Source organism: Crinia signifera, chromosome 2 (assembly GCF_055691185.1).
Source record: "Crinia signifera chromosome 2, ASM5569118v1, whole genome shotgun sequence".
In the NCBI taxonomy this organism is placed as follows: Eukaryota; Metazoa; Chordata; class Amphibia; order Anura; family Myobatrachidae; genus Crinia; species Crinia signifera.
In genome coordinates, this window is record NC_139218.1 from 44,154,377 (window position 1) to 44,181,690 (window position 27,314).

The following is a 27,314-nucleotide window of genomic DNA, read 5'->3' on the forward strand; positions in this document are numbered from 1 at the left end:
CCTTGCTGCCTCAAATTCTGCTGCCGCTGTCCACAGTGTCTGCTCAGCGCATCCCAAACACTGTTGACAGCCGCCCCGCCACTGCACCTACAGCCCCCGGGCAGCCTGGACCCCACGCTGCCAGCCACCCTTTACATAGGTGTGTGCCATCTAAGGATCGGAACAACACATCGTGGGTGCTAAAAAGCACCATCGATGTGCCGCTGATGGGTCCGATCTGACAGATTGAACCTGCAGCAGGTTCAATCTGTATGGTCTGACCCGATGCACATGGGACCATGCATCAAGTCAGATGGGATGTCAAACACATCCGATTTGGGCCAATTTCTCGGCTGAATCGGAATTCTGTCGGAATCGGGCGAAATCGGCGAAATCGGATAAGTGTATGGGCCTCTTTATTGTAAGTTATAAAGTTCAATCTCCTTGCCCTGAAGCAGCTGATCTATGGGTTCAGTACATGTCAGATCCAGTTTTAGGCACATATTGGATGAGTGACACCTCGGTGCGTTCTCCTGTTTACAGCACTGGATAATGGATATTGCTGCACTCTTGACATGTATCCAGGTAGTGAAATTCATGAAACTCATTTTCTCCTGCCTTTTCTGATAACGTATGTGACTGTTACACAGGCACCCGTGGGACAAGTACATGACAAATGTTGGACACTCCCCACCAATGTCTTAATTGGTTCCAGGGTGGATTTGTTTTTTTTTTTAATGCTATTTAATTAAAGCTCTGCATTCATTCGCAGTTTTGCTGTGTATTTTAGGCTGTGTGATTTATAGCAGCAATTTTTTATAAGCAAACTCAGTCTAAAGCCGTAAATCCTGCAACAATGATAAAAATTACAGAGAATTCACTTTTCATTGTATTTATTTTCCACCAACGTGATTCATATAATGTTCATAACATTGTGTCCCAAATAGGAACAACCGCATAAAGGGCTTTGGACTTGAACCTTGGGAATGTATTGCAGAATTGATTCTAATATTATGATTAGCAGTGTTTAGTACATAGGGCCTGATTCAGACCTGATTGCTGTGCTGCGAATCTTTAGAGACCAGTGATCGCCCCACCAGAGTGGATCCCCGCCCCAGTGCACGCCTGCGTTTCCTGGGGCAGAAAACATCCGGGTCCGCCCCAAAAATCATCAATCATCTTGAGAACGGTCAGCAATAAAATACCATTACTGGCTTAGTTCACAGGGGGATATGCAAGTATCGATAATCGGCAACCCTGCGATAGGGTCTGAATCAGGCCCATAGAGTGTACACCTGCATTTTTGCTATCTGGAACTACAAATCTCAGAATGGCAGCACCTCTCATTCTGTCTAGAATTAGGGTATGCAGTCCAAGCCTCCCCCGTCATATAAGACCTTCTTCTAACGATTCCGTCCTCCAAGCGTTCCCACGGAGGACCGATGGTGTGCGTCTGCGCAGATGCATTTCTGCGCATGTGCGGACGCATGGTGCATGCACCCACGGCGAACATTCTGTTCACCGAGTGCACACACCCATCACAGGTGGCGGAGAAGGACGGGGGGCCGGGCAGCCCCATTAGCATATGGGAGCACCCAGTGTTTCATGGGCGTTCCCATGAGAACGATGGGCGTTCTCATGCTAATGAGGCTGTGATGCGGGTGCGGGGGACGGGCAGCTGACATCACTGGTTGTCAGCTGCCCGTTCTGTCCTCGCACAGGGCGCCCGCCATATAGGTGTCTTTAAAGTGCGAGCGCTGGAGAAATGAATCGATGGTCATCGACCAGCGAATGATTTCTCTCCACTTGCGAATGGATGATTATGTAAATCATCCATTCGCAGGCATGCGGGGGGGTGCATGCGAGGTGGTGGTGGTGGTGGTGTTTGGGGGGGGGGGGGGCGGCTGGCACATCCTTGCTTGTCAATCAGAATAAGGTCCATAGTGTTTATCACACTGTATCCTAAGTGTGGCTTCACAAAAAAGTTACCCCCAACCTCATAACGCTAAAGGCAGAGTAACGAAGTGTAAGTAAAATCTCACCATAAGATTTAAAAATATATATATAAAATGAACAAAATGACAACTTATGATATTTCTATACCGTTGTTAATTTTGTTTTAATGCTACAAATTTGACCTTTGTTCTTGTAACATTGAAAGAGCTGAAAATACAAAGGAATTCATTTCAGCGCTCGATACATTACAGCGTATTCAAAACACACGATGATTCATCGCTGGCGCTTCTCACACCAATCAGATACGTTTGGTTATTCAGTAGTAGGTTCTACAAACATAAAATACAAAACAACAACAACAATACAACACCCGCTCCCTGGAAACTATGAAATGAAAGGACAGGAGTGTGATCGGATATCATTCTGTTTGAGCACAGCTTCGTCCAGGTCGACCAATTTGCCGTTAATGGTGACATCCATGCAGCCGACGTAGAAGGCGGAGACTGGCGTAGCTGTAACGGGGATATCTGGGGATGAAAGTAAACACTGTAAACACTGTGCCATTAAGCAATATGGGGCCTAAATCAGGTTGGCACGCTTAGTGCCGCCCCGCCCAATGGCCGCACCCCCCTGAACGGCCCCCCGCATGTGGCCGCTAGCAGGAGAAATCTTTCAGCGGCTGCCGACCATCGAATGATTTCTACTGCCATCGGAAATAAGTCAGTCTAAACTGACTTTCAGTTCCTTCCGCAGATCACCGAAGAGGGGAGGGGGAGCAGATGTCACGTGAGGTCAGCCGCTCGCCCTGAGCAGGCAACGGCCTACCTGAGTTCCCAGGGGAATAGCCAAAGTTTCCATGGGGACACCCATAAAACACTGGGCGTTCCCCTGCTCTAGGCCGGTGTTCGCCCCCTACCATCCCTACCCGTGCAAATGCCTCCGCGAGTGTGAAGCTTGCCAAAGGCGTTTGCACGGAAGCGGTACATCTGTCAGACCAGACTTAAGGTGCGTACCCACGGTAAGATATAGTGCAAAATCTAGCACACTATCTAGCTAGTTTCGAATTGCATGCTAGATAGTGCACTATATCTTACCGTGTGTACGCACTATCCGACGTACGATGCGCGCTCCCGCCGGTCGTCTGGGAGGGAGCTGGTCGGGTGAACATGCAACTGAATTTTGGCTAGAAAGCATAAGATACAGTGCATATCGTACGGCACACTGTATCGTATGCTTTCTAGCAAACAAGCGCGTCATCAGCGGCACGCCCTGGCCACTTCCTGGACACTGCCCAGACACTCCCCATCAGCCATTCCGCGGCGCACACGCACCCAGAGGAGGCCCGAGGAGCTTGAGCCAGGGAAAAAAGCACGGCGCACGCACACCCAGAGGAGGCACGAGGAGCTGGAGACACGGAAAAAAGCAAGTACATTTTGTCATGGGTGTTTCAGCTGCGGTGTGGGTGCGTGCAACAAAATGGTGCTCGTTTGGGAGGGGTCGCCTGCATACATCAAGGGGCAGGTGGGGGTGCCTGCATGAAAATGGTGCTTGTTTGGGAGGGGTCGCCTGCATACATCAAGGGGCAGGTGGGGGTGCCTGCAAGAAAATGGTGCTTGTTTGGGAGGGGTCGCCTGCATACATCAAGGGGCAGGTGGGGGTGCCTGCATGAAAATGGTGCTTGTTTGGGAGGGGTCGCCTGCATACATCAAGGGGCAGGTGGGGGTGCCTGCAAGAAAATGGTGCTTGTTTGGGAGGGGTCGCCTGCATACATCAAGGGGCAGGTGGGGGTGCCTGCAAGAAAATGGTGCTTGTTTGGGAGGGGTCGCCTGCATACATCAAGGGGCAGGTGGGGGTGCCTGCATGAAAATGGTGCTTGTTTGGGAGGGGTCGCCTGCATACATCAAGGGGCAGGTGGGGGTGCCTGCAAGAAAATGGTGCTTGTTTGGGAGGGGTCGCCTGCATACATCAAGGGGCAGGTGGGGGTGCCTGCAAGAAAATGGTGCTTGTTTGGGAGGGGTCGCCTGCATACATCAAGGGGCAGGTGGGGGTGCCTGCATGAAAATGGTGCTTGTTTGGGAGGGGTCGCCTGCATACATCAAGGGGCAGGTGGGGGTGCCTGCAAGAAAATGGTGCTTGTTTGGGAGGGGTCGCCTGCATACATCAAGGGGCAGGTGGGGGTGCCTGCAAGAAAATGGTGCTTGTTTGGGAGGGGTCGCCTGCATACATCAAGGGGCAGGTGGGGGTGCCTGCATGAAAATGGTGCTTGTTTGGGAGGGGTCGCCTGCATACATCAAGGGGCAGGTGGGGGTGCCTGCATGAAAATGGTGCTTGGTTGGGGATGGGAGACCTGGCTGCATGAAGGGGATGGAGGCTGAGGCTGCATTATCACAGGGGATGGAGGGTGAGGCTGCATTATCGCAGGGGATGAAGGGTGAGGCTGCATTATCACAGAGGATGGAGGCTGAGGCTGCATTATCACAGGGGATGGAGAGCTGCGTGAAGAAAGTGCTTTATTACAGTATATGTGATGTCAGTGTTGTGTTTATATTAATTTTTTTTTTTTTTTGTTTAAGAAATGGCAACCCCAAACCAGGAATTTTGGACAGGATTTCTGGACATGTATGAGGCGAATGAGTGTCTGTGGCGGGTCAAGGACAAAAATTATGCTAATAAGGAGAAACGCAACAAGGCACTGCAGGAAATGCTGACATACGTCAAAGGCATAAATGCTTCTGCCGACATAAAGTTTGTGAAAAAGAAGATTCAAAATTTCCGTACAGTATACTTAAAAGAACGCAAGAAATATGAGGATTCCAAACGCTCTGGAGCCGGGGTAGAGGAGATTGAAAAACCATCTTTATGGTACTATGATCAGCTCCATTTCCTACAGGATCAAGACCCCCTAAGTCAGTCACAGTGTTCAATGATGGAAGTCTCTCCAGGGCTATTGCCAGAGGAGGAAACAGATAATGGCAACGTGGTGAGTTTATACATAATATTATTTACTGTGTTATTTAGCTTGATTATAATTTGTTATTGACAGTTTAATTTTGTGCACATTCAAGGTCACTCTTTCGGATGCGGAGACAGAGCTACCCAACACCCAACAAACCGAAGCCGAGCAGACTGCTGTGGTGTTGGAAAGCACACCTCCGTCAAGACCCAAGAGGACCCTCACCACAATCAAGTCTAGAGCTTCCTCAAGTTCAGCACCAAACCGTGCCGAGCGGTTTCTCCGAAGTGCAGAGGAGGTTCTGCATAAGTTACCCAATGAATTCAATGCTTTTGGTACACATGTTGCACAGGAATTGGAGGCAATGGTACCAGACCAGCGCATCCATTTCAAGAGGATTGTATATGATCTGATGATACGGGGACGCAGTGGCGAATTAAGGCGTGATATTAACCTTGCATCATCAGCATCATATACAACGCAGCAAGCCCAACGTCCTCCCCCTAACCAATACCCATCTCGCACATCATACCCACCACCAAGTTTTACTGAACATACAAGCCCACCCTTGTATTGTAGCCCCAGTGCTACCTCATCACAGCCCCAATATCAAACTTCCACTCCCGGCCCGAGTGGTACCCCCTCTGTATGGGTGGGTGCACAGGCCACTCTCCTTTGTGAGCCTGATCTGTTCAAGTTGTAAATGTTATAATATATGCAGTCCCTTTGGGTAGTTAAGATATCTCTGTTCCTGATATCTTGAAGTTAATACTGAGCGGTTAAAAAGTAGTGATATGTGGATTGATGGAAAGTTCACTTTGAAGCTTTGTTTTTATGATCCGTAAACAAATCATACCTCATTTTATTTTGTTAAGAAATAATCTACATTGCCTGGCTGCAATTTTTTGTGCAAAGGACCTAATTTTATTTTGTAAAGAAAAAATCTACATTGCCTGGTTGCAATTTTATGTGGAAAGGGCAATAAATATTGTTTTCTGCAAAATTTTGTTGTTCTCATAAATTAGTGCTTTCCTCAAAGGTATTCATAACTACGAGATAATCTGTGTACACTAGCATTCAGCTATCACAGTTGGGTTTACAATAAAAACAATATACATTTGGGTAACATACAACAAACTTCATAAAATACAAAGCGAAACTTATTTAATACTTGAAACATAGCATTTGTTCAAAAAATACAACACACGCAACTTTTGTGGACATTTCAGTTACAGTAATGTATCATGAACAAATATGTACAAATAGCAGGTTCTGTATCAGGCAATTGCTTGAAGCTGCCAGTCCAATGCACCCTCTCCATTGAAGTAGGCCAGGTATTGGTCTCTGACCTGCTTTGCACGCTGTGATGACCCATGTGCCAGTGGGTTTGCATTAAGCGAGGTCCACCCATCGATGTCCTGTGACTGCTGTGCTGGTTCCGGTTCTGACACTACAGGTAATTCGTGTCTTGATTTGCGCCTCAAAAAATTATGCAGGGCACAACTTGCAAGCACTATCCATTGGATTTTGTCAATGCGCATATTGATTGCACTGTGGAAAATCCTGAACTTATTGCTCATTATGCCGAAGGCATTTTCCACAGTGCGTCGCGCCCTGCAAAGCCTGTAATTGAAAATACGACGCTCCTGATTAAGCACTCTCTGAGGATAGGGCCGCATGATGTGCTCATGGAGTGCGAATGCCTCGTCAGCTAGGAATACAAAATTTAGTCCATTTTTGCATTCATCACTGGAAGGGAGGTTTAGGCGCTTTGTGGCAAGGTGCTGGTAAAAAAGAGTGTCTTTCAGTGAACCTCCATCTGATGCCCTGCCATTTTTACCCACATCCACATAAACAAATTCATAATTGGCATCCACTATCGCCAGCAGTACTACGCTAAAAAACCCTTTATAGTTGTAGTACAAGGAACCAGATTTGGGTGGCTGTGTAATGCGGACATGCTTCCCATCGATGGCCCCTCCGCAGTTTGGAAAGTTCCATCTGGTCTCGAAATCAGCCGCAATACCCTGCCATTCCTCACGGGTAGTAGGAAACTAGAAAAGAAGTTTGAAGAAAAATGAATTTCATTTGAGGTTTATATTTACATAACTTTATAGCATATTTCATTGTTGATGCTCACTATTGAGCCTTTCCAAGGAGGACATTTGATTGGCAGAACACACTTCTACACATAATTAAACCATGTATGATATATATTAAGGATGGACACATGTTGGCAAACTACAAATGCAACCATGCCTTGCCACAGTTTAAACACTACCTTTCTTTATTGTTGAACTGTGGCAAGGCATGATGTGATTTGTAGTTGCACAACATCTTGAGAGGCAGCGGTTGGGCAGGCCTGTATTAAGCCCATGCTTGTTGTGTTTTACTAGGGTACAACAAACCAACCTGGCCACATTTCTCCTGCCCCAAAAAAAAACCACCACACAGTTACGGGCCACCCCACCCCAACTCTCCCCCTCCTCGTCTCCGTAAGCCTTGCCGCTGGGGTGGTCAGCAATGTTAAGCGGCGTCTGGATTATTACAGATTTTACAACATTAAACAATGTATTCGGTGTGTGCTCATTTCTCTAGGTATATGTCTGCTGCTGCTTTCAGAGCATGCGGGGAGCACACATAGAGAACAAAAGACACTTCAAATAAAGCAATTAAGTGGGAACACAATGGGACCATGTGCATTAGCATATACTGTACAGAGGATGCTGTGAATACATATTTACAACTAATGTGACTTTTACATTGTCCTTACCTTCAAGTATTGTTGCTTGAGGACAGCATATAGGGCCCTGCAGGTTTCTGGAATTATACGGCCCAAAGCCTGAGGAGAAATCAAGGACCCAAACTTCAGATCCGCTAGGGATCTACCTGTTGCCAGGAAACGCAGAGTGACGATCAGCCTGTCCTCTGCAGGTATTGCCCTCCGCATGGTGGTATCCTGTCTTTGGATATAGGGCCTCACCAGTCCCAGCAGTTCCTGGAATGTACTGTCATCCATCCGCAGGTAGTTACGGTAGTCTGCAGGGTTGTTTTCACGAATCTGGACAAGTAGTGGCATATGAGAGAGAGTTTCCCTCTGTAGAAGCCAATGCTTGGTCCAGCAGGATCGCTTTGCCCTATTGGGGCCTTTTCCTCTCTCAACATTAGAGCTCTCCCTTTCTGCTATCACAGCAGCTCCTGCATATGCTGCCAGCATATTGCAATGGAAAGTATCCATTATTGAGCTTGGAAAATGTTAATTAGCACACTAGCTGCAATAACCTGATGAGGAAATACAAACTAGTCACTCTGCAGAAATGCAATGATTTTAAAATGGCTGCTGAGCCTTTATACAACCCTGCAAACACCCACTTGTACAGCCTGCCAATGAGGGCTTTGTTATTTTTTCAAATCCCTGCCCATTATGCAAACACTGTGATCGTTCAGGATCTAGCCAAAAAGCTGTGACGTCAGATCGTATACCATATCGTTTGCAGATCGTACATTATTTTCAGTCCAAATCTGATGGTTTTTAGCCTATACTGCGTTCCCGTGAAATCGCATACGATATCGGACGAAACATGAATCGTACCGTGGGTACGCACCTTTAGGTCTACAGTCATTAGGTCGACCCCGGAAGGTCGACTGGCCCCAAGGTCGACAGGGTTAAAGGTCAACATGGGTCAAGGTCGGCGCGATTTTAGGTCGACAGTCATTAGGTCAACATGATTTTTTCACAGTTTTTTTACCCGAATGTCGACACAGTCGACATGGACACAGTCGACATGGACACAGCTTCGCACGCAATGCTTCGGGCATGGTACCTCGCTACGCTCAGCATACTATTTTATTCTCCCACCACGCCCTAGTGGATGGTAGGGCATGAAATACCGCCTGTCGGCACATGTCGGATCAAAAAAACAGTGAAAAACTCATGTCGACCTAATGACTGTCGACGTAAAACCATGTCGACCTTGGCCCATGCCAACCTTAAGTCATGTCTATCCTTGACCCATATCGACCTTTAACCGTCGACCTTGGGGCCAGTCGATCTTCCGGGGTCGACCTAATGACTGTCGACCTAAGTGTGGTCTGACAGATGACCATTTCCCGTTTGCACAGGAGGTCTGCACATGTGCAAATACGCGCATGCACAGATCTTTCACTATAGGAATGGGGCTGAATTGGTCCCTGTCCGATCCATAGTGAATCATCCCCATGGTTGGAACAGTGGCTGCATTATTGCCTTATAGAACTGAGTCCATGAATTTAATGCCTGGTCATGGAAAATCTGTGTAGCGTGTGTGACTTCCCCCTATATTTATAAGCCTAGTCAACATGTCTATACTTTAGCGGGCTCTCATGGACTAGTTTCTCATTACAACTGTAATCATTAATGAATGGTTCGGATGTTACTGTTGGCTGTGCATTGTAATAGTCCATTCATCCTATATTCCGAGCCCTATGCCTAAAGCTGCATTGTGGGCCTTATTCTGGTTCACTCTCAGACGCAAATTCCTTGTCAAATGTGCAGAGAGAGTTAGATTTGGGTGGTATTGTACTTCAAAGTGAGATCTATATTGCAGTGTAAAAATAAAGCAGTCAGTATTTTCCCTGCACAGAAACAAAATAACTTGCCCAAATCTAATTCTCTCTGCATGTTACATCTGCCCCACCTGCAGTGCACATGGTTTTGTCCATTTGAGAAGGATTTTGAGGGGTAGATTTATTAAGCTTGGTGAAGTGATAAAATGTCTGTTTTTTATCACCGGCCAATCAACTCCTAACTGTCATTTTTTAAACCAAGCCTGTAACATCACAGCTAGGAGCTGATTGGCCGGTGATAAAAAAAAGACACTTTATCACTTCAACGAACTTGATAAATCTGCCCCTAAGAGTGAACCAGAATAAGGCCCTGTGTGTGGAGAACTTATAGGGTAGGTACCTGGGATTCTCAAGGAACTTTTTCAAAAATAGGCAAAAAAAGATATGAAATATAACCAAAATAGATTTTTCTCTGCATAACAGAACTTTAACATAATTTCCTTAAAGTGTAAAATTCGGATTTGATAGTTTACTGTACGTTCATTCAAAACATGTTCTACTACTTCTTAAAGATAAAAGCTTACCAGGAATTCCTCCTAAGTATGTGTCCAGTTGTCTTTTCATTGATTGGTCCAGGATGGAGAGCTGTCTCTTCATTTCCTCCTTGTCTACATAATTAATTTCAGTATAAGAATTAGACATTATCTCCATTGCTGACTTGGTGGCTGTGAACTTTATGAATAGAGTTTTGTGAGTGCATATCCGCTTCGTTGAGAGTCGGGCCACAGTAACGCTCTGAATGCTGACAATGATATCCTAGACAAATATATATATATGTATTGTAATTACACATACAAGAGCAATGCAGGTCGAGATTTTTGAGAAGAAGAAGAGACTATTCGGAGACAGCAATGACAATAAAAATAAACGATGGTTATATTAGTATTATTTAACAATGTGTCCTAATTACAACAAAAAAGGGCAATCCAATATAAAGAAATGTCTATAAAATAGTAAAAAAAAAAAAAAAAAAGATCTTTTGATTAAGTTAACCCCATCATTACAACCGGAAGAAGCTCATCAAAACCGTTTCGACAGACCCGGGCTGAACTGCCCATCTGGCCAGAAGGGCCAATGAGCTGGTCCGGCCAAGCACAGAGAGACCGTGGCTGGCCAAGCAGCTCAGCCACCTATCACGCTGCTTGGCTGTCTGACATATAGTACAAATAAACCCTTTTTTACACAGATCCTGATTAAAATCATTAAGTGGTCTATTTATAAAGATAATGTGACAAGGATCTCATACACTGGGATTCAAATGGAGACTTTGATCTTTATTTTTATCAAGCGGGTCCCAGCATACCAGATGAATTCCATACATACCAGATGACTTCCATAGGCAAGCGTAGTTACAGGCAGCAGCATACAGGTAATCACAGCATAAACAGACTCTTGCAAATGTCTATTCTTGGGCAGCTAATCCACCATCAGGAGCATTTGCACTCTGCCCTGGAAGCACTTATATCAGGAGATCACAGGTGCTACTTATTACACACCTGGCTTCTGCAACTGCAACCAAAACCTGGTCTGGATCCTTTACATTACTCTCATGTGGAGAGACGCTGTCTCTGCCACAATAAATTATCAGCCAGCAATCAGCCCCTAACTGACATGTTACAGGCTATTTTGGAAAAGTGTCAGTTAGGAGCTGATTTGGCTGGTACTTTACCGTTGTCCACTTTATATATCTCCTAGGCTTAGTACAGATCTCACCTTTGTTCCGTCATACATTAAGCTGTCTTACCTCCGGAATGTATATACCACTTTTTACCTACGCAACATCTCTCGCATCAGACCATTCCTCTCCACTGACGCGACCAAAATTCTCATTCACTCTCTTGTCATCTCCCGCCTTGACTACTGCAACATCCTTCTTTCTGGGTTACCTCTCACCCGCCTCGCACCTCTCCAATCCATTCTTAACGCTGCTGCAAGGCTCATCTTCCTCTCCCGCCGCTCTACCTCCGCCTCCCCCCTCTGTCTATCTCTTCACTGGCTCCCCATTCCTTTCCGAGTTCTCTTTAAACTCCTCACCACCACCTACAAGGCTCTCTCCTCCTCCACAGCTCCCTACCTCTCTTCGCTGATCTCTATCCACACTCCCTCCCGTCCTCTTCGCTCCATCGCTGACCGCCGACTGACCTCTCACCTAATCACCTCCTCCCACTCCCGTGTCCAAGACTTCTCTCGCACTGCCCCCCTGCACTGGAACAACCTCCCGCCACCCATCAGGCTTTCTGATTCCCTTACCTCCTTCAAGCGCTCCCTCAAAACCCACTTTTTTCGACTAGCCTATCCCTCCTCCTAACCTCTTTTGATCCTCCTATCCTGCCTCCGTTCCCCTCCGTTCCTACTTATCCTGTTGTATTTCGTTCGTCCACCCACCTATTTTTAGTATGTTAACTCTTATAAGTAGGGTCCTCCTTCCTCACGTACTCACCCTACCTCATTACCTCACCTGTGCTCCTGTCCTGTTCTTCCCTTCCTCTACTTCATCTTCAGTCTCCTCGACAATTTCCACACCTACTTCTGAACTGATGCTGATTTTAGTTCTACCAGCTATACCCCTATTTATACTGTATTTTTCAACACACCCTGTACGTTACCTTGTAATTTGTTTTTTTTGTTTGCTATGTACGGCGCTGCGGACACTTTGCGGCGCCTTATAAATAAACGTACTACTACTACTTTTTAGAATGCCAACATTGCCATGATGTCCAACGATGAAAGTGTTGCTTTGTGTACAAGAGCGCTTGTAATAATAATAATAATAAACCCTATATTAAATGCATATAAGACACAAATACACATACTTGCACGATATCCGATGACTGATCCTCAATAGCTATAGCTAGGGGGGCAGTGTCCTCATTGACCAGAGAAAACAGAACCCCGGTGCCTGTAGATGATCGAATGTCCAATGTAACATTTACTAACCAGTCTTCGTTAGGTAAAGTGTTGTCTGCTGTAAGGGACAATGAGAAATGAAGCCTTTTATTGGACAGTTGCAATCTCCATACATCCTAATTCCAGTCTCTGTACATGTACTGCAAAACAATTACTTACTGTAGTTGACTAAAAATTGGGCCAATCCCCCTCCAGGGTAATAGGACCCTTTCTCCACGGAGACCAGACAGTGCTTGCTCTGCTTTTCTTGGATAACTTCTTTTACCCCCATCGCTCCCTGTTTCATTAAATTCCATCCCCGGATACATCCGTCCAATCGGGGGTTGATCTAGGTCAACATTACAGCAGGATAAGTGAAAGTAGTGATGGTAAAGTAATATTCATCAATATATAGGGAACAGAATCAATGCTCCACCTCAGTCACAACCATGAATGTCTCAGGAAAAATATTATTATTATTTTATTATTCATTAATAGGGCAAAACACACACAGGTGTTCAACCACTCATAGGGAGCAATAGCCAGACAGTAAGCCTTCACTTGCTATCTGGAGCGACTAATTGTGGTACTCATACAAAGGGGGCACTCAGACCTTACACATTCAAAAGCACAGATGGAATGTACATTGTGGCTACATGTATGCATATAGTAGTAGGTGGGTGACCGCAACCTATGAACCGGGGCCATGGTGTTTGGTGACTCCGGAACTGTGGGAATGTGTTATGGATGATAGAGTTTCTTAGTGCTCTGATTTATGTGTAACTGAAATCTATTATAACATTCAGCCACATTCCAGAGTAAGGAGCTCTGTATATATGTGGGGGCATACAGTGGAGGCAATAGGGGAACATGTCACCTTCATGAAGGGCTATGAGGTCTATTTTTATTAATTTTATTTTTACTAAAATAATGTGAAAAAGGTGTTTTCAGAATTTTTTCACATTATTTTAGAATCACCTGAATGCATTAAATGGAACTCATGAAAAACTGCTCCAAACTCTATAATCCGCATTTTTTAGCAAGCAGATCACATTTCCCATACTTATAATGGGAAATGTAATACACGTTTTCAGACCGCAAATACCGTGTCGCACCCGGGATTAGGACACGGGTCCCATCCCCAGAGCGACATGGCATATGCAGTCTGAATGCTCCGCCACCGACACGGCTTATTGCCGTGTCGGTGGCGTCACATGGGGCGGAGCTGGGCGGCGGAGCGTCACTGGGGGCGGCGGTGCTCAGCAGTACAGAGGCAGTAACCATACTGACGCCAGCATCGGTGCTCAGCAGCACAGATCCAGTCACCGTACTGACGCCGGCGTCGGTGCTCAGTAGCACAGAGCCAGTCCCCATACTGACGCCGGTGTCGGTGCTCAGCAGCACATAGCTGGTCACCGTACTGACGCCGGCGTTGGTGCTCAGCAGCACAGAGCCGGTCACCGTACTGACGCCTGGAGGAGGCAGCACTTGGAGCGGACAGTGCTGCCTCCTCCATACTGTGAATGGGACACGGGTCTCTCGACCCAGGCACCCGTTCACACTGCACTTGACACGGGTCAGAGCCGTGTTCAACCCTGGTCATTACCAGGGATGAACTCCCATGTTGCTCGACCCGTGATGGCCCTTCCAGACCGCACCTCGACCCGTGTTGGGGCTGCAAGAACACGGCAATAACACAGGTCTAGAGTGCGGTCTGAAAGCGGTATAATTTACACACACAAAAAAAGAAAGAAACCCTGTGATAATAACGCCAGCATCAGCTGGCCAATCACAGGGCTCAGATGTGTCAAGGGGGTTCTGTAAAGAAAAAAGCAGTGCAGGGACGGGGCCAATGTGATTAGCTTTGTGTCTCCAATGAACACACAGGCTGGTCAATGTGTAAAAAAAAATCAAATACATTTTTTTTATAAATTCATACTCACCTCTCCAGGGTCCAGTGCTCAGGTGAGGGCTGCTGGTCATTGGGGCTCCCTGCCGCTCTGCAACCCCCCCCCCCCCCCCCACACCAGTGCAGTAAAGTGACACTGCAAAGTGGCAGCTCATTTTACAGCACCTGTGTGGTCACAGTAGTAGGAAGCCTTTACGACCAGCAGCGCTGCTAAAATCCAGGTAAAACATCTCCTGAAATTACCGGTTTAATGAGATTTTCTACTTTCTGCGGCAATCCTGCAATGTAGACTTTGGTTTCCAATATGCCATTTACAGGTGTAAATAGATGCTTGGGTTTGTTTATATTCATGACAGCTTCTTTTGCAATTTTAACGCTGATGCTGGTCTCCAACTCTTCCACCGACACCTGGAGAAGAAATAGTCAGATTCTAATGATTATAACAGTGAGAGAACATATAGGTTGTATGTAGTCATAAGTGCGGATATGCATTAACACAGATTGAATATAATAAAAACCGCAGAAACCATTGCTTATTATTATTAATATCTTACTTAGAGCAGGATGTTTTTTTTTTTTTTAAATGCATCAAAAACCCTGTTTTCTGGGTTTTTACCGCATCTTCAAATTCACTTAAGCCCCTCCCAGCGGGGCATCGCTGTAGGGGTTACGCTAGCTCTAGCTGGCATGACCCCATAGGAGCCAATGGGCTTCTCTTTGCAGTGCTGCTGTGTCAGGCATTGAGCACGGATCCCTCACAGCATGCACTGCGGCCTCCAGCTTCTCTGCGCATGCACAGTTGGACTTCCCCATTAGAAATGAGGAAGTCCAGGCAGCGGCGGAGATCGCATAGGGAAGCTCTTATCAGGAGAGCTGCCCTTTGCTTTGCTCACCACATATGTCAGTGCCTATGTGATGAGCATCAGTGCGATGAGCAGCAGGATGTACCGATGCTGCTTGGTACATCCCACCCTGCAGCTGGTATCCTAGTAGCAATGGTGCTTTACTGATGTTATATATGTCAGTGCCTATGCGATGAGCATCAGTGCAATGGGCGGCACCGGATGTACCGGTGCTGCTTGGTACATCCCAGCCTGCAGCTGGTATCCTAGTAGCGATGGTGCTTTACTGATGTTGTTATTCTGGCCAGGGGCTATTCAACCAGCCCAGATAAATGGCACTCAGGAATTATGCATTGGGTGTCTCAGGAACCCTCAGAGCTGGGATAACACATGGGATCGGAAGCTTATCAAACAATAACCCAAGAACACGGGCTAAAATCATGATTACATCTTGGTGGGTTTTTTTGTCCGAAAAATTATCGCATCTAATAGGATACCGCCCTTAGGGGGGTATTAAATCCCCAGCCGCTATTTCCAATGGGGGAAATAGCAGCGGGTGCCTATTCAATGCTGTCTTTACCGACAGCATTGAACAGGGATCTCGGCAGAATGGACCCGACTTTAGAAACCGTCGGGTCCATTCTGACGAAAATGGCCGTGGATTGTCGAACTTCTGTCCGTATCTCGATGATCCACGGGCGATGCTGAACATCCCCCTTTTCGATGTTCAGCAGACGGGACATTGAATTCCGACTGCCGAGATGCAGTAGAGCAGGCTGAGAAGGGACCGGGTCACGACTGACGGGCCGGCCTGACAGTCGCGACCCGGGATTGAATATCGCCCTTATAGTGTGTACCTGTGCAGCAACTACAACTTATACCCCTTTCAGACAGAAAACTCTGAAAATCCCAGCAAATACAGATGGGGCAGGCCTCTTCCTTGCTGGCGAATCGCCAGAACGTCAGCGTCTCAATCTCCGTCGGCGGGGCGACGGGAACCCTGTCCATCTCCGCCTCAGGGAGATGGACAGGGTTAGGGGGGGTGCGGGCAGGCAGCGGGGACCCCGGGTTACCGCCGACAAGCCGGCGGGGACGCGGGGGAACGGCTGGAAGCGCCGTCAGAAGGGGACGCGCGTGCCTCTCGTGCGCGCACGCGTCCCCTTCTCGCTATGCAGATGGCGCTGGCGGGGGATGGCGGCTGGCGTCGCCATCGCCATCCCCTGCCAAGATGGGACCTGCCCCATCTGTACACAGCATTTCAAATGCCGGGTCATTTTGGAGGGGGCAGCCTGACCCCCCTTCACACAGAAGAACAAATTACCATGTTGAAAATTTCTACCCAGTAATTTGCTGAATAACATGGGTATTTCTTGTGTGAGAAAGGCGTCAACCCAGGTCATAAACCCTGTGTCTTCGACCCTGGTCAATTCCAGGGTCGGAGACACAGGATTTACGACCCGGGTGTGCCCTTTCACACAGAAAAAAGGACCCGTGTTTTTCACGAAATAACAGGGTAGGACTGCTTCACCCGATAATTTCGTCTTCTGTCTGAAAGGGGTATTAGGGACTAATTCAGACTTGATCGCTGGACAAATTTGTTCCCAAAATGGACAAACCCATGCTGCGCTGCAGGTGGGGCAGATGTAACATGTGCATTGAAAGTTAGATTTGGGTGAAGTGTGTTCAAACTGAAATCTAAATTGCAGTGTAAAAACAAAGCACAGAAACAAGATAACCCACCGAAATCTACCTCTGAAGTAGGCTGTAAGTAGGGATGCCAATCCCAGGGCATTTTTTAAATCCCGGAAATTGGGATTGAAAAATGCCCAATCCCGGGATTCCCAGGATTGGCTTCCCTAATAACCCTCCTTAGCTGCCCCGCATATTAATTTACATGTGCGGTGAGGTGCGGCCGGGAGGGTGGGTGGTGAAGCTGGGCGGGCGTTTTGTAGCCAGGCAGGCGAAACCAGGAGCCGGTGGGCGGGCGAAGCCAGCGGGTGGGTGCGCAGTGAAAACATGTGCCGGGCGGGTGGTGTCGGGAAGCCCGCTGTGCGGCTGTGTGGCCTGCGTAGCGTGACCTGTCACATTGTCACGCTGCGCAGAGCCGCACTGCCATACATCAGAAAGATAGATCTTAAGAACGATTGTGCTCATGATTGTGTACAATTTCCCTTCAAATCCCCGGCAGTCCTTGGTGGTTTTTGGACACACAATCTACTCACAATCCATCATACAATCAGTCATACAATCCATCTGCTGTATGATTGTGTACACAAGATGTGCACACAATCTGCATACAATCCATCATACAATCAGTCATACAATTTATCTGCTGCATGATTGTATGATTGTGTACACAAGATGTGCCCACAATCTGCATACAATCCATCTTACAATCAATTGAGATTGTATGATTGGGTACAATATCTTTCTGATGTATGGCCACCTTTAGACTGCGCATACGCAGTCTAATCCCGAAATCCGGGGATTGGAAACTCCAATCCCGGGATTAAAATCCCGGCGTTTTAGAGGCCGAATACCAGGATCCCGCCGATCCCGATCGATGTGGGAAACGTTACTATAGACCAGTTTGTGAGTGCGTAGTAAGCTGAGCATTGTTTTTTCTTTGTGTTTAAAAGTAGAACTATATCATCTAAAAACCAAAGGAAATGCCACGTACTATATGCCATTCTCCATTATTGATTGATTTGCCTCCGGTAGTCACTTTTGTCCAGATATCATTCTTGAACTGAATCTCGATCTTCCCATCTCTCAGAGCAAGAAGAAACCAGGAGTAGTTGTCTGCCGACACGGCGTACAGAATCACCCCCTCCTCATCGTACGTGCGGAAGTCAAACTCAGCTGAAAACCTATTTGGAAAATGGATCCCATGATGAGAGCCGTATAAAGTAGGCATGCTGTCAATCGCAGCAGCCAGCAATCTTCTCTGACGTTAAATGTTTCTGTACCTCAAAACACCCGTCCATGACTGACATAGAACTGCTTAGAACATATACAGCAACACACTTATCAGCATCATTGTCTCTTTACTATTGACCTGGAGCATGGACTACCTAAAGTTCAAAACCTTCTACTTAGATGCCTACTAAAGGTAGTCGAGCGCATCTAGATCGACAGTAAGGAACGTTGGATCAACGGGCGCATGGTCAACATGAGTGACCATCGACCATGCTCCCATTGATGTAACGCTTGCGTCTAACTTCTGTTACTGCCGATCTAGACGTGGGTGACTATCTTTAGGCATCTAACTAGACGGGATTGACTAAGCGTGGTTGACCATAACATGGTCCATTTAAACATTGCAGACCCGTTGACCGGATACGCAGTAACTATACCAGTCTATATGACAATGTTCACTCATTTTCTTATTCATCTTCATGGGGTGCAAGGAATAACGGTCACCTGGCTAATCCAGAAACGGGTATGGATCATTGCATAGACAACAACTAGGTCGACAAGCATCAGGTCTACACCACTAGGTTGACATGACTGAAGGTCCACATGGGGTTAGGTCGACACAAGCACTCGATTGACTGGGGAGGGGGGTTTGACGGTCAAAAGGTCGACATGGGGTTTTTACCACCACACCCTAGAGGATGGTAGGGCGTGAAGTACCGCCTGTCGGCACATGCCGGCTCAAAAGAGGTGCAATATCCCATGTCGACCTTTTGACTGTTGACTTTCCCCATGTTGACCTAATTTCCCCATGTTGACCTAATGACCCTAACCCCATGACGACCTTCATGCATGTCGACCTAATGCTTGAAGACCTAGTGACCATACCCCCCAGAAACCATGCAGGGGAGATATACAGTATCATTAAACCTTGGAGAAAGATAATGTGGAGAAGTTGTCCAAGGCATCCAACCAGCTTCTATCTGTCATTTCAAAGACTGTGCTAGATAACTGTTAGAAGCTGATTGGTTGCTTAGCACAACATATCCACCTTATATCTCTCCAAGGCTTGAAAATCTACCCCTTTGTGTCTATCAAGCAGAAATTATTTACATTTTATGCTGTAAAAGAGTACCAGAAAACAATCTCAAAAGCTGGTCATACAAAGCATGGGCTTATCCAGGGTAATGGACAAACGTTTGGATCCCTGTCCCAGTAGACTAAACAGGGTATATCTGGCTGTGTGAACAGTGACTCCCCCCCCCCCCCCCCCCCCCCGTCTGCCTGTACACTGCCTGCAGGGACTGATATCAAAGCTAGGTGGTCAAATTCAAATGCCTACACAGATAGATGCCAATCAACAAGTGTAAATGCTTACCAGAATCTGATGCTTTGGCAGTGCGGCAACGAGTCCACCGTCAAGTCAGTCAGTGATTATTCATAACATGCTCATCAGTATATAAATCTCCTTACCTTGTTATATCTGGCAGTTTGAATCTCAAATATACAACAGGTATCCCTTTGAACTGTTCTGCCAGGTACAGAAGTTCATAATTGGTCTCAAGATTGAGTGGAACACAAACCGGGATTTCCTAATTGGAGAAAAGAGTAAAAAAAAGAATGATACATTTGTCAGTAAAAAGAAATAAATAAATGAGTGTAATATATAAGAAGAGTAAAGAAAGAAGAACGAGGTGCCGGCTTCAAGCAAAAAATATGATAAAGTTAATTTATGGAAAAAACAAACAAATACAGACTCTCAAGCCCTCGATCATTTCCCCCAAAACCATGTAAACCAATTCCATTTGTGAACGAGTATAAAGCTGGGTACACATTAGACAATAACGTGACCGATTTTGAAGATTACGATTAAATCTTTATATCGTATAGTGTGTACACACTATGTTACTGGCAATTCACGCGGTCATCGACACACATCGCGTAGTGGCAGCACAGAAGACCACTTCCTTTTGTTTTTACCAGTGATGGACAATAAGTGGTCATCTGTGGTTTCATTGGTGGCCTGTGGCTCTTTCCTCCTTTATTAACAAACTAGGAAAGGGACTTGCCTTCCCACACCTCCTCTCTGTCGCCCTCTCTGCCCTCTTCGATGACATTGAGAATCGGCCTTGGAAGACAACATTGATGGCATTTCATGTTCTATGTAATCATTACTAGTGGCAGCAGCTTCAGCACTGGGAGGAAGTGGTTCTTGTTCTTTCACTAGTTTATCCTCCAAATTTTGGTTCTCCATAATCTTTAAAAGCAGTATAACTGGAGTGGACATGTGCAGCAATATCACTGGACTTTAACGGTAGTATTACTGGACTTATGCAGCAGTACTAATGGACTTTAACGTCAGTGCCACTGGACTGGACTTATGCAGAAATATCACTGCACTGGACTTTATCGGCAGTACCAATAGACTTTAATGGCAGTACCACTGGTCTTTGACGGCAGTACTACTGGACTGGACTACTCACACAGTATAACTGGACTGGACTATACAGCAGTATCAGTGGACTGGACTAGTATATATACAGCAAACAGCACTATCCTGGACAATACAGAACAATAACTGGACCGGACGGCGGGACAGGGGGCAGGCAGGCGCCCGGGAAGTGCTGCCTCTTCACTCTCCTAGACTGGAGTGAAGATGGTGTCTGGCTGCCGGCCCCTTTAAAGGGTCCGGATATCACGAGATCCGACGGTGGGATCTCGTGAGGTCCCAAGACCGAGTCTGGGTGGGAATTCCCAAACAGGCTTGGAAAGCAGTTCGGATTGGGGGTTTCCGGAGTCCCCCAATCCGAACTCGCACATCCCTAGAAAATACTGTATTTCTGTACAGCACAGTTTCATGCCTGCAAACAACAGTAACAATAATGTATGTGCCAACACTGACGCTCATTGTGCCTCCAGCTTCAGATACCTTCTAAGGCTTCTATATGTCCTCTGCATTTGGAGTTCACATAAAGGTGTGTGCGCACGCTGTACGCCTGGGGAGTAGTATGGATAGAATTGTAGTGGTAGAAGAAGGAACTGTGCTTAGAGAAGGGAAACACACTTATGTTATTGCTCGTAGCTACTGTGAGCACCTGGGGACAAATAAAAATAGACCAGCGGGTGATATCAATAATTGAAAATCACGGACTGTGGACTATCTAGTTCAGCAACTAATTGACTCTGCATGGTAGGGCTGGAGAAGGTGCGCCTCCCACGCTCCCTGCTCATTTCTCCTCATTACAGATGGGTTACAGCCAGAAAGATGAAACCGTCAGAGAGAGAACCCGAGGGGCATCTGTCGGCTTCACTCAGACAGAGAAGGCCACGGCGGCTATAAAGGAGCAGCACCGGGAAAGGTTTGTATAAGTGAGCCATTTGTGAATTCTTTTTATTGCAAATTTCAATAATAGCTTCAATTAATTTCCTAATTTATTAATGGTGAATATGATATATCGTTAATGATATGAGCGATATCATTAACGATATCATTCATGTGTACGCTCAATATCGTTAATGATGCGTGCTTCCGTACATCATTGACGAACCCCACCGTCATCTGTGCTGCATGCACAATGTTGACTATTTCGTCAGCATTGCATGCTAGCAGTGACATCACTGAATGATGTCATTAACGCTATCGTTCAGTGTGTATGCTTATATTGTTCGCCCGGAGCTCAGACCTTATCCTTGCTCATCGGCTAGGTTGATTTCCCATTTATGCAAATCTATCTATATCAATGTGTATCCAGGGCTAAAACATACATTTACTAATAGATGAGTTTATAATAATTTTTAAAGGTCAATAAATGTGTGTTAAGCACTGGAAACATAACATCAATTTCGATGTAGATCAATTTTCATCAATTTGAAATTGATTAGAATATCCCTAAGGGTTGATGTGTCAAACAGCGAAAAGAGAAGTGGACCAGTGGAGAAATTACCCAAAGCAACCAATCAGCTCCTACCTATCATTTTTAAAATACATTTTATAAATGCTAAGTCAAAGTTGATTGGTTTCAATGGCCAATTTCTCGACTGGTCCTTTCCACTCATACATCAACCGTGGATTTTTTCTTTTTTTTTTTTTTTGAGCTGATAAAATTAAATAATTCTTATTGTTGTGATTGGGGGGGGGGGGGGGGGCGGGGGGGGGCAGTCCTGTCCATTGTATGTTAGCGAAAGAGCAACAAGGAGAGAGGCAACTCAGAGTGATACTGTATGCACAGTGTTTAGTAAGTGACGACCTACATTTTTTATGTACTTTATTCAAATTCAGAATACAGTACAGTATGTAGCAATTCCATTTATGGAAAACTGACTGCGGTGGCCCAGAAGATGGCGCTGTTGGGCTTTCACTGGTTTTCACCTAGCAGAAAACCAAGTATTCCTGTGCAGTTTAAATCATCAGGAAATGAATGTACGGTCTGATGTCATAATTTGCAATACTAATTACAATATTGCTTTCATTGAGAATAAAACAGCCTTCAGATATCTCTAAACAAACACATTCAACTAATTAGATATATTAGAGATACTGTCTGTCAGCAAAAGTCACTACAAAGGAGACAGATTCTCTCTCATGTTTGCATGCAGTTGTCTATGTACTTTAGGCTTGTCTACCCTCCCGGAATGGCCGGGAGCCTCCCGAAAATCAGGTGCTTCTCCCGGCCCCCCGGGAAGGTGGGCAAGTCTCCCGCTTTCTGGTGATATCCCCCTCTCCCCCCTTGCCCGCTGGTTTAATTACTGTAAACCGCGGATCCGCTGTGAGGGGGCGGGGCTTAAATGATGTGATCGTGACATTTCACGTCATTTCAGACCCGCCCCCTCTCAGTGGCCCACAAATCACAGCGTTTTCCGGCATGGGGGGCGGGGCCAAGTGATGTCAGCCTTGCCCCCCCTGACGTGTTGGGCTTCTCCCGGAGAGTTGAAATCTAAAGTAGGCAAGTATGATGTACTTTAGCTGCAATCTTTTTAGGCCACACAAGTGCTAATCATTACATGTGAAGCTGCCGCCCAGAAAAGAAGATAGACGCCCATCGGAACCATTGCAGACTCATTCGCAACTGCCGATACTTACACTGCCTATTTGTTGTAATGGCCTATGACCATAAGCCCTGAAGTTGGCCATACACTAGTGCGATTTGGCCACTTTACACCCGATTCCGACAGATTGGGGAGAGAAATCTGGTGGTAAGAGGCTAAATCGCATGTGTTTGTTATTCAGAGATTGCACCTACTGCATGTCCGAGCTCCAATTCATACAGTCTCCCGGAAGTGGGAAATGGCATCACATAAGATATATATTGTATGCAAAAGACAGCATACAATATATCGTATGTGATCCTGCCACCTGGGAACGGGCGTTGGATGCGAAGCCCGTCCCCTTAAAATAAAGCCCGCCCCCCGTACAATACCCTTACTCAGCGCCTCCCCAAGACCGTGAGGTCTGCGGGGCTATTGTTACGCCACTGAATCATTCTCTTTTGAAGTAATTCAGTACTTGTATCCTAGCACGGCGCCCGTCGGGTCCCATCGCATACCATAACTTAAGGTATGCGATGGGACCCGATCAGACCCGACCGACCCGACTTTCGGGGTTTAAAGACGTTTTTATACAATTTTTTAATTGGTTGCATCGCATGCCATTATAATAGCATGCGATGCGACACGACCGACCCGATTTTACATTGTACAGCCACCCTGATGGCTGATTACAATGTTAAATCCCCCCCCCCAGATCCGATTTTTAATTGTATGCCCACCATGATGGTTAATTTTAGGTGAAATGTCCCCCATTGTTAACGCAACGCCAAGATAAACGCCAACCCGAAGCGTGGTGAGCGCAGCGAGCCCGCGAGGGGCGGCGGTATGCGTCCTCCGACCTTTTCATACCCCCACTATCCACGTCGGCGTGGAGTTATTTTAATATAGTGTAGCGAGCACAGCTCGCCACCGAGCCTGAAGCGTGGCAAGCGCAGCGTGCCCTGCGAGGGGCCACGGAATACATGTGAAGTAATCCGCGTGCGCTCGCCACACTTTGGGCTCGGCGGCTCGCCACACTATATAAAATCAACTCCACGCCGATGTGGATAGTGGGGGTATAAAAAGGTCGGAGGATGCGTACCTCGCGGGCTCGCTGCGCTCGCCATGCTTCGGGTTAGCGTTGATTGTGCCGTGGCGTTAACAATGGGGGGGGGGGGGCAATTGACATAGTAATTACCCATCAGGGTGGGTATATAATTAAAAATAAGGTTTGAGGGGCATTTCACATTGTAATCAAAAAAATCGGGTCGGTCGCGTCGCATCGCATGCGATTTTTCAGACCCGACGCCTTCCAATGTTAATCCGTGGCGCCGTGCTAGGAAACAAGTACCAGTAATTCAACTAAAGGAGAATAAACATTGATGTTTCCGATGTTTCTCCTGTATTTTTATGCAGGCAATACAAATAGGTTGCCTTTTAACACACCAGATCTGTGAGGGATATAGTCGTATTGTCGACAGCACTTAGGTCGACAGTCATTAGGTCGACACCGTTGGGTCGACAGGTGTTCTAGTGTTACAGGGTTCTAGGTCGACATGAGTGAAGGTCGACAGGTGTCTAGGTCGACATGGGACAAGGTCGACATGAGTTTAGGTCGACATGAGTTTAGGTCGACATGGGTTAGGTCGACATGGTTTTTTTCAAAAAAATTTGAGCCAACACGTGCCGACAGGTGGTATCCACTAGGGCATGGTGTTAGAATACAATAGTGTGCTGAGCGCAGCGAGGCACCGTGCCCGAAGCATTGCGAGCGAAGCGAGCGTTGCAAGGGGCTGCGGTTGACTTCCAACTGTGTCCATGTCGACTGTGTCGACATTTGGGTAAAAAACTGTGAAAAAAGCCATTTCGACCTAACGACCTGTCGACCTAACACATGTGTCGACCTAAACCCATGTCGACCTTGTCCTATGTCGACCTAGACACCTGTCGACCTTCACCCATGTCGACTTAGAACCCTGTTGACCTTGCCACCTGTCGACCTAATGACTGTTGACTAATGACTGTTAATAAAAGATCCACACCCTTCTGTGAATCCTGTGTGATTATGTAAGAAGCAGCCACTTTCCACTCAAAAACGGGTCTGTCTTCAAGGGTTTGTTTTGCCCAGCAGAAGCGCGATACGCAGCTTAACAAGGATAATTAAATAGCCCGTGGTGAAGCAATTACCTGCGATCAGTGATCAATTGCATACCCCATATAGGAAACCTGGGGGTCTGTGTCATGGTTAATCATTTATCACTGGTGCACATGTGCCATAATGATTTTGAGATGAAGGCACTGGGGTGTTATTCAATGCCGGGGGTGAGCGGTGACAGTGAGCAGTGCTTCCTGGTCGCTGTCACAGCGAGCCCTGTCAGTATTCAACTGACCCCCCTCCCCCCCCCCGCATACTCTATTTCCCCATCGCTTCATTTTTGGAGCGAGGGGGAATCGGCGTATGCGGCTGCTGAAACAGCGAGACTCGCGGCTAAATGCAGCGGGCTCCCTGCATTAGCCACAAGCGTCGCTGTTTGGGACAGCGACGATTTCCCCAGAACGTAGAATAGGGTGAGCGGCCGGTGAGGGGGTTAAACAGAGACGATTACTTTTTTTCGGCGATCCCCGCCGTTTAACCCCCTCGCCGAATACGGGCCATAAACTGTGATACGGCTGTATTTTGGTACATACACAGCATAATACAAGAAACTGACGCATGCCGTTAAATATCAATTTAACGGGGGACCATGCTGACAGCTTTCAGATGAATTAACATCCTGTCTAAATATCAGGTTCCCATTTACATTTGCTACAACAATATGTCACCTTCACCAAAAGTGACGTTCGCAGCCCAGAACACTTTTCTACACGGGAACAATGCTTCTACTGTGCAGTGCAAAAACTGCTGTTCATGGTAACTTAAGCCGGGCGGTTGGAATACTCATTTTTTGCAAGCAATACCCCAGAAGTTTTCAGGGGCTTAATCAGGATCCAAGATACTGCCACGTTCCAGCCTCAGTGCCAGGGCTTAGAAGGAATTATACAATTCTGTAGCCTGCTGGGTGCGCAGTGTCTGCCAAGTCACTCAACATTGTGCCAAGTATTTGAAGCATTCTTAACAAAACAAAAACCGTGGCCTGTAAAGGAAAAGTAACAAAGAAATAAAAAAATAAAAAAATTCTAAAAATAAAAACAGCAACATGCTGACAGCGTTTATAAAGAGGCATTGGGAAGCCTTGTAATGAAGTATGGTAATAAAGGAAGGAGGCCCGTAATGCAGGACATAGATCATTGCCTGTTTTCAGCAGCCTGCAATAAAACATACTGAGAAGTCTATAGCCCGGGGGGCAACAGGGAGTCGACGCTGATATCACAAATCACTCAATAAGAAACTGGAGAACATTAGGTATCCCTCTAGCTGACCTGTTGTTGCGTTCCTGGCACAAAATAACACCTGTAACTGGTATTTTTACAGAGATGAATAGTTCACTGCCTCATGTAGACCTCAATAACTGACAATTGCCTGCAGCTGTGTGTTTCATTACAGTGTGGTCAATGACCCCCGGAACGCAGTGTCATTACTTATTATTATGCTGCTAATTTGCTTCCCTGTCCAAGTACAGTTGGATTGAATGGCGGGGGTGGGATGTAGTTTAGCAGACAACTATAGCAGGAAGATTATTGGATGTGTAATGGCAAATATGAGCGATACTTCTTTCTGTACTAAATGTAATCATCACATTCCATCTGAGTGTCTGGTCTAGGTTATCAATGTACACGAAAACTGGCCATGTCTGTAACACAGACCAATCCGAGGTCAGACTTTTGGGGCTCTTTCGGGATAAGCCTCCAAAATGAATACACATACAATTGGTTAATATAGAAGAGGATCTCTGTAACAGCCCTATTTTATTTATTTCCCTTTATCTATATAGCACGCACATATTCTGCAGCGCTTTACAGAGAGTATTTGGCCAATCACATCAGTCCCTGTCCCATAGTTGTCCCTGTCCCATAGTTGCCTACTCTCCTGCATTCTGCACAAGACTCCCTGAAATAGCAGCAATCTCCCTCCCTCATTAGTCTAGCAATCTCCCTCATGTCACCTAGCCCACATTACACTGTTACATTATAGTTACCTCCCCTCCTGCATTCTGCAGGAGACTGCCTGACATAGCGGCAATCTCCCTCTCTCCCTCATTAGTCCAGCAATCTCCCTCATGTCACCTAGCCCACATTACACTGT

General features: G+C 46.5%; 2 protein-coding genes across 3 annotated transcripts in view; one reads left to right on the forward strand and one right to left on the reverse strand.

Annotated features, from left to right (window-relative positions):
* Positions 1–855: 855 nt before the first annotated feature.
* Positions 856–27,314, reverse strand: part of PROS1 (protein S) — a 64,626-nt gene continuing 38,167 nt past the window's right edge. For both annotated transcript variants that reach the window (XM_083171939.1, XM_083171938.1), the window contains exons 9-15: positions 19,520–19,638; positions 17,811–18,000; positions 14,532–14,696; positions 12,560–12,728; positions 12,307–12,458; positions 10,018–10,249; positions 856–2,462 (exon numbers count right to left, since the gene is read on the reverse strand). In XM_083171939.1, coding sequence (XP_083028065.1) covers positions 2,320–2,462; positions 10,018–10,249; positions 12,307–12,458; positions 12,560–12,728; positions 14,532–14,696; positions 17,811–18,000; positions 19,520–19,638 — 1,170 coding nt within the window. In that variant the 3' untranslated portion in view covers positions 856–2,319. The remainder of the gene's footprint in view (positions 2,463–10,017; positions 10,250–12,306; positions 12,459–12,559; positions 12,729–14,531; positions 14,697–17,810; positions 18,001–19,519; positions 19,639–27,314) is intronic.
* LOC146059282 (uncharacterized) lies at positions 4,331–5,733 on the forward strand. Its single transcript, XM_083171391.1, has 3 exons — positions 4,331–4,915; positions 5,001–5,223; positions 5,654–5,733. Exons 1-3 carry the CDS (start codon positions 4,511–4,513, stop codon positions 5,731–5,733), a joined length of 708 nt encoding a protein of 235 aa, XP_083027517.1. The 5' UTR covers positions 4,331–4,510.

What these genes read in the sequence shown, in the direction of transcription:
- LOC146059282 (XM_083171391.1), top strand. Translation starts at nt 4,511, where the DNA reads ATGGCAACCCCAAACCAGGAATTTTGGACAGGATTTCTGGACATGTAT. An exon ending in AAACAGATAATGGCAACGTG is followed by an intron (nt 4,916 to 5,000) that starts GTGAGTTTATAC and finishes TGCACATTCAAG; the next exon opens with GTCACTCTTTCGGATGCGGA. An exon ending in CAATGAATTCAATGCTTTTG is followed by an intron (nt 5,224 to 5,653) that starts GTACACATGTTG and finishes GATATCTTGAAG; the next exon opens with TTAATACTGAGCGGTTAAAA.